This window comes from Acomys minous (genome assembly GCF_964271855.1).
Source record: "Acomys minous genome assembly, chromosome: 9".
Taxonomy (NCBI): Eukaryota; Metazoa; Chordata; class Mammalia; order Rodentia; family Muridae; genus Acomys; species Acomys minous.
The window spans coordinates 6637827-6648068 of NC_140490.1; the positions used below are offsets into that span (position 1 = coordinate 6637827).

The window sequence follows — 10242 nt, forward strand, 5'->3', positions numbered from 1 at the left end:
TCCACTCAGAAAACTGGCTGTTCATGCAGGGAACTCATGATGACCAGGTCTTGAATTTTCTGGGCCCTTTGTGGATACTGACTGATTGTGCCTGAGGTTCTCAGTCAGTGGTGCACATCAAAAACACCCAGTGAGCATTCCTGAAGTCACAAGCCCTGGCACCAGCCCTGACCTGAATCATAATCTCTAACAGGCGGGGCACAGGTGTGTGCATATCTCCTGAAGTTTCTCAGGTGACTCCATTAGGAAACCCTGCCAAAACTCATGAACGTGACCTGGCAATTCCAATATTTTAGCATCTAATTATATCTTCTAGCCTGCCTTCTGTCTTTGCTTCAGTTCTTTAGAACCTGATGTTTGATTCAAATTATATAGGTCACCCCTACCAGGACACCATCCAGCTTTAATTCTGAGTTTCCTGGTCTTCACAGATAGTGACGAGCGAGCGACATTAACACACAAGAAAATGCAGTACTAGCCCCACATGCAGATCAGAGGAAATTACGGTTTTGTTCATTTTCCCTGGATGTCACACATGTAGGGTGGTATTGTGGATCAGCAGTTTTCACTCATGCAAACATTCTTAGCTGAGGTCAGCCCAAGGATTTGTGGGGAGCAGAGTAAAAAAATGTGGTACAGCTAAACCTCAAGAGGCTTTCTATGAGCGGGGCCTCGTAGACAGCAGGCTTGCGTCTAATCTCTGCTTCTCAGAGGCTGAAGCAGGAGCTTCACAAGTGTAAAAAGGCGGCCTAGGTTACAGAGTGAGTGGAAGGGCTGCCTTGCGGCTTGGTAGGACCTTACCTCAAAATTAAGAAATAAAATAAAGCCGGGCATGGTTGTGCACGCCTGTCATCCCAGCACTCGGGAGGCCAAGGCAGGCAGATCGCTGTGAGTTCGAGGCCAGCCTGGCCTACAAAGCGAGTCTAGGACAGTCAAGCCCACACAGGGAAACCCTGCCTCGAAAAACCAAACCAACCAACCAACAAACCAACCAAAGAAAAACAAAGAAATAAAATAAAAAGGTAGATGTGGCATAAAAACAACAACTGCTACAGTTATAAAGGAGGCACACCGGGTGTGGTGGCACACGTCTTTAATCCCAGCACTCAGGAGGCAGATATGGGTGGATCAATGAGAGTTCAAGACCAGCTGGTCTACAAAGCAAGTCCTGGACAGTTAGGCCTACAAGAGAAACTCTGTCTCGAAAAAGCAAAACAAAACAAAAAGAGGCACACTGCTGGATATGGTGGTGCGTGCCTTTAATCTCTGGGTTGAGGAGGCAGAATCAGGCCCCGCCTACACATTGAGGTCCAAGCCATCCAGGGCTGTACAGTAAGCCACCATTTCAAAAATAAGCAATGAAAGAGCCACAAGACACAGTAACACCAGGCTGATGAGGCCACTGTGAGCTGCAGCTCAACCCCAGTACCACTTACAGAGCCGTAGGTCTGTGCCTTGTTTTCTAACATAGGTGCTATGAAGGCTGGATCTGGAACTCTGCTTTCTAGAACCTGGCGAAGGCCAAATTAAGTGCATATCTGTTTCATTAACACGGGGAGACCACATTAGCCTACACACAGATGTTGGAAACTATGTTTGTTCTTTCTGGAATGCCAGATTTACAATGGTTTGGTGTTTGGTTTTGTTATTATTTTTATTATTTATTATTTTGTTTAAAAAGATTTATTTATTTATTATTATGTATACAGAGCTCTGCCTTCATGTTCTGCAAGCCATAGATGGTTGTGAGCCACCATGTGGTTGTTGGGAATTGAACTCATGACCTCTGGAAGAACAGTCAGAGCTCTTAACCATCTCTCCAGGCCCCTGTTATTTATTACTTAATTTTTTTTTCCTTCAAAACAGGGCTTTGCTGTGTAGCCCTGAATGTCCTGAACTCACTCTGTAGACCAGGCTGGCCTCAAACTCAGAGTCCACCTGTCTTTGCCTCCTGAGTGCTGGGACTAAAGGTGTGCCACTACCATTGCCCATTTTTTGTTTGTTTGTTTGTGTGGGTTTTTTTTTTTCTTTTTTCTTTTTGTTTCTGGAGAAAGGTTTTCTCTGTGTAGCCCTGGCTGTCCTGGACTCACTTTGTAGACCAAAATGGCCTCAAACTACAGTGATCTGCCTGCCTCTACCTACCAAGTGCTGGAATTAAAGGTATGCACCACCACGCCCAGCCTGGTTTCTTTGTTGTTTTTGGGTTTTGTTGTTGTTGTTGTTGTTGTTTTTAAGACTGAAACTTACTCTGTAGCCAGGTTGACTCTAAACTCATACCAGTCCTCTGGCCTCAGCCTGTCACATGCTGGGAAAACAGGCATGAGATATTATACCCACTCACACTGGTATTTTCATTGTTTTTTGTAAGATTTATTTTTAAGCATCGGTATGTGTTCCTGGGTGCTGGTGCCTAAAGAGGCCAGAAGAATTACAAGTAGTTTCGGCTACCTGAAGTGGGTGCAGAGGACAATGTCCAGCCCTCTGCAAGAGCAGCAAACCCAGGTATTCTCAACTACCTAGCCATGTCTTCAGCACCCACACTGCTGTTTTGTTTGAATCAGCTTTTTAAATTTATTTTCTATTCTTTTTCTTTTCTTTCTTTCTTTCTTTCTTTTTTTTTTTTTTTTTTTTTTTTTTTTTTTGACAATGTCTTGCTTTGTAGCCTAGCTGGCCTTGAGATCACCATGTAGTCTGGGCTGACCTTGAATTTATACCAATCTCTATGTAGCCTTCAGGTGTACTAGGATTATGGGCATGGACTACCACGCCTGGTTTGAATCAGTAGTTTTCCCTCATCCAAGCATTCCTGTCCAAAAGAATCCAAGCAAGCCCCATGTGATACTAAGATGCACATGACCTTCATTATTTCTTTCCTTTAATGTCCCCTACTTCCCTGTCATACAAGAACCATGGAGAAACCAGAAGTCTTCAGAAAAATCACATTTTATTGATCACTTTTATTCATAATTATAAAAATAGATATAAATAAAAATAGCAGAACATAATTATTAAATATTAAGTACATAGGAGTGGTCCTTACCCCACCCAGTGAGGATTTGATGAACAGGCTAATTAGTAAAAAAAAAAAAAAAGGTAACTGGCCAAGAAGTGGACATCTATGTAAAAAGTGAAACAGACATTTAGTGCTGGTAACAGGTCACGCCCGAGAATGACACATTCACATAGAGCATCACACGGAAGGCCAAGAGGCCCCAGCATCACAGCCCAGACTTGCAATTAGACACAGGAACATACCAGCTTTTGCTCAGGTTTAGACTCACAGCCTGGTCACAGTGAACAAACATACACACATACAGGGAATTCCCTGATCCGTTCATGGAATGCTAGAGCCGTTCCCTCACACCATTAGTGTCTCTACTCCTCAAACCACTGTGGACGAGCCCCCTCAAAATACCTCGGCTGTTACACTTCCTAATTGGGAAATCATTTATTTCCCAACAGCAGACCTCATGAATGAGGGGAACCAGCTTTCCTCCTACACTTGCACAGGAGACTTTTTTTTTTTTTAACTGCAGATGGCTTTAGTCCATAAAAAGACTGCTCCTGCTCAGTGTCATCCTGAGTCAGGACCAACTTTCCATCCTGGACAGGAGGGCCTGGGTGGCCAGCACCCAGACCTGTGTCTGAGGGTAAAGCTATCGGTGCTCGCTCACCGCTCACCTGGTGGGCAGCACAAGCAAACGATCAAAGCAGAGCCTGCCTTTCTTGGCAGGCGGCTTCCCTCCACTTGATGGGGACGGCCCTGCTGCAGAGTTGACGATGGGCGATGGGCGGCACGGGAATGAGTGACCCACCCGCTTCCTCCCTCGGCTCCCTGGAGGCCCTCAGAAGGCCAGGCCGTTCTCTTCTCCAATGTGGGATTGAATCCAGCTCAGGAAGTACGAGACCCTCGTGTAGACGCCCGGCTTGTTCTTCAGCGCACACCCGCGGCCCCAGCTCACAATCCCGCTCAGAGTCGGGTGGCCATTGATGTCACAGACTAGAGGTCCTCCGGAATCTCCCTGGGAAGCCAAAGATAAAGAGGTGGGCTCTGGGAGAAGTGAGGACAGGGCCACGCCCCAGCCGTGTTCAAGAGAGCGGGGAGGCCTTCCTAGAGTCAGAGACCTTGGCAACTCTGTTTTGTACAGAATCAAGCGTGAAAAAACCTTCTACTTAGCTTTCCTCTGTCACTGTTCAACCCACTCTCCAGACCCTGCTATTCCTCACCTTGGAACATGGCATGCTCAGTCTCAGTTTTGGTTCTTTCAGCTGAAACACACTTCCCTTTTCCTTCCATCTCTTTATTTACCACGACATATTCTCTTAAAGGTGTCCCCTCACTTCCTTCATACCTGATTTTTTTTTTTTTTTTTTTTTTTTTTTTTTTTTTTTTGCAGTTCACGATGAACAGATCCTGAACAATGAATTATAGGATTATATTGATTTCCCTTGTTCTTAGCCAAAGACCCAGAAGTGGCCTCAAGGGCTGACATTACCGGCTGTGGCTCATTACACACAGCACTGGGGATTGGATCCAGGGTTTCAGCCTTGCTGGGTAAGCACTCTACTAACTAAGCCACATTCCCAGACTGTTAATTGTTTTTTGTTTGTTTGTTTGTTTAATGGTCTCCATTCCCTGAGTTGAGAATTGAACTCAGACCTTTGAACATACTATGCAAGCACTGTACCACTGAGCTAGGCACCCCTTCCCTTTTGTTGTTGTTGATTTGGTTTGGTGTTGTGTGTGGGGGGGGGGGGGTTGGTTTTTTGTTTGTTTGAATGATTTTGTTTTATTTGAGAAAGGGTAGCACAGGCCTTGAATTCTCACTATGTAGCTTAGGCTGGCCTTGAACTCACGATCCTCCCGTCTTAGCTTTCAAAGTGTTAGGCATGCTAAGGTTATAGGCGTGCTCCATCATGTCTGGATGTTTTTTTTTAATGGTCTTGGTCCCTTTTAGTCTAAAGTGTGCAGCACAAGCTCATGCCAAATGTTTGAAACTGTAAGCATTGACATAAGCTCCAAAGACCTAAGTCATTGATTCTCAGTTGTTGGCCAGAAAGCGACTCCCCAGGGCCATCAGATCAAATCCAAGAGTGCTGGGGAGTGTGGGGGTGATCAAAACAGATGCATGGGAATCTTACCTGGCAGGAATCTGTTTCCCACTGTGGGTCAGCAGCACACAGCATTTTATGAGTGACTTCAGAGCCATAGTAGTGGGGTTGCTTACACACTTCATGGGAAATAAGCTTTACAACCGACATCTTCAAGTTCTTTGGGTAGACATAGTCATCTAGATGGAGGAAATAGATGCTTGCATTAAGATGTGTCTATAAATAAGACTCTTAGCAAGGGTGAAGATAAAAAAAATAATAATAAAAAACAATTCCCAGCTATAGAAACCCCTTGCTCTTTGTTTACTCCAATCTGCGCCTTTACTCCACCCATAATTGTTCATCCCCTGTTTGACTTGGTTGCCCATCACTTCCTACTCTATCCCTGGACCTGTTTGTCACCTCCATAATGCTCCCACCTCTGTCTCCACAGTCCTCCTCTGATAGTCCGCTGCATTTGCTCTGGACCATAACACTGCCCCAGAACCCCTTCAGTCAGCTTCAGCTGTCACTTACTGGCACTCTCTTTTCCAAAGCCAGTGATCTCACAGGCTGAACCGAATTGAGGATCACTAAACCTTGGGGGCAGGCAGATGGTCTGGATGGACCTGGATGGTTGTGCACAATGGCCCGTGCTGGTACGTATCTTCAGCAAGGCTGGAAAAGAGGAAAGTCAAAGGGGAAAGGTTATCACCTGCTACCACGAGGGATGGTCATCAACTCTTCCCCTCCAAATGCTGAGTACTGATCTACACCCATGACCCTGGAGCCATAGAACACCCAAGAAGGTCTGCTGGTATCTTGTCGCCTAGAAGCCTCCCCTGTCACATTCTCCAGATGCTTTATTTCAGCCGACGGCAGATGTGTAGGCAACCAGAGCCCTGCAGTATACAGCTGAACAGGTTGCTTCCTGCGGAGGGAGCTGAGCTGAAATCCAGCCAAAGCTTTGCTTTACAAGCTCTATATTCCGCTACAGACAGAAGCAGCATCCATCCTAGCTTGTGCAGGCAGGGCATTCCCAGCCTACGCCATCTGCCGACAGGATTCTTTCCACTCGGAAGAACCCACCTGTTTGGCAAATTCAAGGTCTCTACAGAGAAGCACTACATCCCTCAGTTTCTCACCAGGGCTTCAAGTTCTCAAACTCGTTTCCCCCACTCCTTCAGCCTTCCTTTGGACCGCTCTTTCGCAGGCCATCCCCTTTCTGGTAACTAAAGTTTTGTGCTCACCGATATCGTTATGGTGGGCCATGCTGTCAGCACTATAGTCCTTGTGCAGGATGAGCTGTTCCACCTCAAACTTCATCTCTCCAGGAGTGTATGAGTTCCGCTTTGACCGACCCAGGTAGACAACGTAGTCTTCCTTCTTTTGGTGATTACTGTGAGGAATGAGACACGTCAGCCTCATCTCTGAAGTCCTCTTACTTTCTCCTCTCCATCACAGAGGCATCAAAGTATTACTTGTACCCAAGGCCACGGGGCTATGTGAATAGAGGCTTAGCAGAATTACAGTGTAATCTTCCATAGGGAAGGAGAAAGAGGCATGTTTGAAGTGCTATGGGAGGGTCAGAGAGAAGAGACAGAGGGATGCACGTACATGAAGCAGTGCGTGGCACTGGCTACCCAGCACGCACTGATGAGACTCCCGCCACAGATGAAGGAGGGAGGGATTCCTCCCTGGTTCTTCCTGTAGATGGCTGCAAACCAGGGCTGGTCCTCAATGACAGTGAATTCTCCACCAACAATCTTAAAGCGGGGTTGTAGAGCCTTCTGGCCACACTGGAACCCTTGCTGGTCTGCAGAAGAGGGCTTTTTGTCTAGAAAAGAAAAAGGTACGTGTTGTGGGGAGACAGCAAAGAATGAAGACTCCCACTGAGGCAAGCCTCGCTTCCATCCCTCCTGTCCACCCCGCTGTCATGGATACTCACTAACAGAGCAGTCATGCACCATGCACTCTTGGACAAACTGCTTTAGGCCAATCTGCACATAGCACCACGGTCTCCTCTTGTTGTCAGGGTTCCTGGTAACAAGAAGAGATAGGGAATGTCATTCCAGCCCAAAGTGTCGCCTCTGTGTCTTCCCTTCCGGTGAAGGTTCAGTCAGAGACTGCAGCATTCTTGTGCCGGTGTGCTGGGAGCTGGTAACATAGTTTTCTAAGAGGCCACGGGGTGGGGGATGCTGTTGCCTGTTGGTTAATGTGTACGGTGTTTCCCTGTGTCTGTGCCTGTGCATGCCTGCCCACTGAGGCCAGACAAGGGCAATGGGTCCTCTAGAACTGGAGTTATAAACTGTTGTGAGCTGCCACGTGGGTGCTGGGAAACGCACCTAGGAGCTCTGGAAAAGCAGCCTGTGCTCTTAACTGCTGAGCCGTCTCTGCAGCCCCCACGGGAAGGATTCTCAGTACCCAGGCTCTACCTACCTGCAGTAATTGTGTTTCCCCAGGCCTAAGCTAAGAGCATCAGGTCTGTGGGCATGGTAGAGTTTCTGGAGGACAGTAGGTGCGTTCCAGGCCAGACAGGGCCGGCCTTTGGTGTCAGTGTTGGCTTTTCCTCGGTAAGATTGACCGTTTCCATGATAGCAGGTCTTTGATGTATCTAGAAATGATTTGAGGATTACAGAGTATAAGAAAAAGGAGGAAGTTTGAACAAGCATTTCAGAGGTGACAGTTTCCGACCTGGAAGAGTCTCCTTTTTTCCATATGTGTTTAGCTAGTGCTTTATGAGACTCTGTGTGTGTGTGTGTGTGTGTGTGTGTGTGTGTGTGTGCGCGCGCGCGCGCACGCGCGGACACACACCCTACTGTACATATAACTCCTAACTTCTGCTGCCTGTTTTTCTTAAATATTACTTATTTGTTTATGAGTATGGGTGTTTTTCCTACATGTACATCTGTGCACATGTGCATGACCAGTGCTGGAGTCCAGAAGAGAGCATCGGATCCACTGGGGCTGGAGGTGCAGTACAGACTGTTGTAACCTGCCATGTGAGTGCTAAAAACCAAATCATAGGCCGTCTGGAAGAGCAGCCAGTATTCTTAATCTCTGAGCCATCTCTCTAGCTACCCCCCCCCCCCCAACCCACCTTTTGAGACAAGGACTTACCTCGTAGCCCAGGCTAGTCTGGGCCTAAATTTACTATCCTTTGCTTCAGTTTCCTCCTAAGGGCTGGGCTTACAAACCTACCCCACCGGGCCCGGCTTCTGCTCTGCTTCTGCATCCCACCCGTCTTCCCAGTTCTGAAACCTCTGGTCCTCCCCTTCTTCCTGACAACGCCATACCTATCTCACAGTGCTCCCCTTGGAATTTCTTTGGGCAGCTGCATCGGCGAATGCCGGAGAAGTACTTGTAGGACACGCACGTTCCTCCGTTCTGACAGCCACAGTTTGCTGGCAAGTGCAAAGGTGAGATAAGCAAGGACCAAGGGGGAGCCAGCCTCCCAGCAGGACAGGGAGGGGTCCCTCCTAAGGTCTTCCAAGATGTCTGTGCAGCCCACTATTGTGCAAGGAAGTAGATACTCACCTTCGTCAGAAGCTCCAAGTTCAGGGTTACCCTGCAAGAGATGAAGGTGGGGGTCACCAGAGGGGACATGCTCCAGGAAACCCATGCTCAGGATGAACAGGCCCCAACCTCAGAATCTATTCTCCCCTCCAGTGACACTCACTCATTCTCCTCTCTCTCATCATCCCCACCGACTCCCATCTGTCCCTCCGCTTTGTTTTGTTTTTTTTTCTACCCAGCTCTCCAAATGAAGGCCATGGGTTTCCAGTGCCCAGACACGGACTGACTCACAAACTTTACACAAACCAGGAACTCTTGGGCTAAGGCAGCCACAGTGGCTTCTTTCTCCCCTGCCAAACAGTGCAAACCTCTTTGGTGCTCAACCCCTCAGCTGACAAGTCGCCTTCCTTCCTGGGAGAGCCTGGACCTGCTATTGACGCCTAAGGACTCTAACTCTCTTAGCAGCCCCTCTTTTCCCTTGATGCTGCTTAAGGCCCTGCAAGCCCCTTCCTGAGACTGCTAAAGCAAGGAGACCACTCACTTCAGAGTTGTTCACCACAGAGGCGCAGAGGAGTAGGCACGCCAGCCAGACTTTCATGGTAGTGACGCTGGGCTCTAGACAGCCGTTCTGCAAAGAAGGAGAAGTCAGGGCAAGAAGCAGAGCAGCTTGAAAGGTAGCAGTGTTACTGCAGATCAAGGGAAGCCGCTCCAGGTCCCCCGCGGTGCAAGCCAGCAAGCTCCCCAGGCCTGGCAGGCTCTCCCCTCTGCGGGCTCTGGACCTGCACAACAGCATGGACCCACATCCGTAGAGGGTCTCAGTGGGCTGGAGTGGAGCCGCTGAAGGTGCGGCTGGCCAAGGTAGGGGGAAGGGAGACGTGCAGGAGCTCTGGCTGCCTCACACCGCCAGTCTTGCTTCAGACCAACAGCACTCACCGGTGACTGCAGCGGAAGGGCGCCGGCAGACACGCAAGGACACGATTGATGACCCTCGGTGCTCGAAGGGAGACTCCGGTCTCTGCTCCGCGCTGCTTGTCCTTTATTAGGGCCCGCCCGAGGCCTGGCCCCGCCCAGGCGTGGTGGTGGGCGGCGCTCTCGCCCTTCTTTTCCTTTTGCACCACCGCTGGGACCGCGTTTGCTTCCCCCACTTTGACAAAGTCACGGGATCCCCAGCAGAGCAAACTAAGGCAGTCTGGTGAGGGATCCGGAGGGGTAAACTAATTCTTTCCTTCTTTGATTTACCTAGTGCTGTCCCAGTGCGGACAGCGTGGTGCGTGGAGAGGCCGTCAAGAGTCTTCCTTGGTGGCTTAATCGGTTCTCCCCCAACCTGTCCATCTTTGACCCCTGCCTGCCTATGACACGGATTCAGATGTCTGATAAAAGGGGGATAATTGCAGTTCCTGTACGGCAAGACTTCCTGCTAACAAAGGTTCGCACACGTCAAATGCTGAGTCCCCAGTCCTCACTAACACAACCAATGACTCAGAAGACAAAAGTGAATGTGTAGTAAGGGGGAAGCAAGGTCAGATTTGATTCAGGTTTGCTGCTTGGTTTAAGGTCAGCCTTTGAAAGATGGTTTCAGAAATCAAGGCAAGGGCCAGACACGGTGGCACACACCTTTAATCCAAACGCTAGGGA

The 10242-nt window shown here is 48.7% G+C and overlaps 1 protein-coding gene across 2 annotated transcripts; it reads right to left on the reverse strand.

Annotated features, from left to right (window-relative positions):
- Positions 1-2927: 2927 nt before the first annotated feature.
- PLAU (plasminogen activator, urokinase) lies at positions 2928-9699 on the reverse strand. Of its 2 annotated transcripts, XM_084794995.1 has the most exons (12): positions 9541-9699; positions 9149-9235; positions 8629-8659; positions 8388-8495; positions 7531-7705; positions 7040-7131; positions 6709-6928; positions 6342-6490; positions 5629-5769; positions 5143-5291; positions 3808-4022; positions 2928-3775 (listed from the first exon to the last, which is right to left on the reverse strand). In XM_084794995.1, the coding sequence occupies exons 2-11, from the start codon at positions 9203-9205 to the stop codon at positions 3846-3848; spliced, it is 1299 nt and encodes a 432-aa protein (XP_084651121.1). In that variant the 5' UTR covers positions 9206-9235; positions 9541-9699; the 3' UTR covers positions 2928-3775; positions 3808-3845. The 2 variants fall into 2 exon arrangements, with proteins under 2 accessions (XP_084651121.1, XP_084651120.1); XM_084794994.1 differs by having other exon boundaries at positions 2928-4022.
- Positions 9700-10242: the final 543 nt, after the last annotated feature.

Coding starts and splice junctions, on each gene's coding strand:
- PLAU (XM_084794995.1), bottom strand. CDS start 9,205: ATGAAAGTCTGGCTGGCGTGCCTACTCCTCTGCGCCTCTGTGGTGAAC. Junction 6,491..6,708: donor AGTGCCACGCACTGCTTCAT/GTACGTGCATCC, acceptor CATTCCTCACAG/TAATCACCAAAAGAAGGAAG. Junction 5,292..5,628: donor CTTTGGAAAAGAGAGTGCCA/GTAAGTGACAGC, acceptor TCCTCCATCTAG/ATGACTATGTCTACCCAAAG.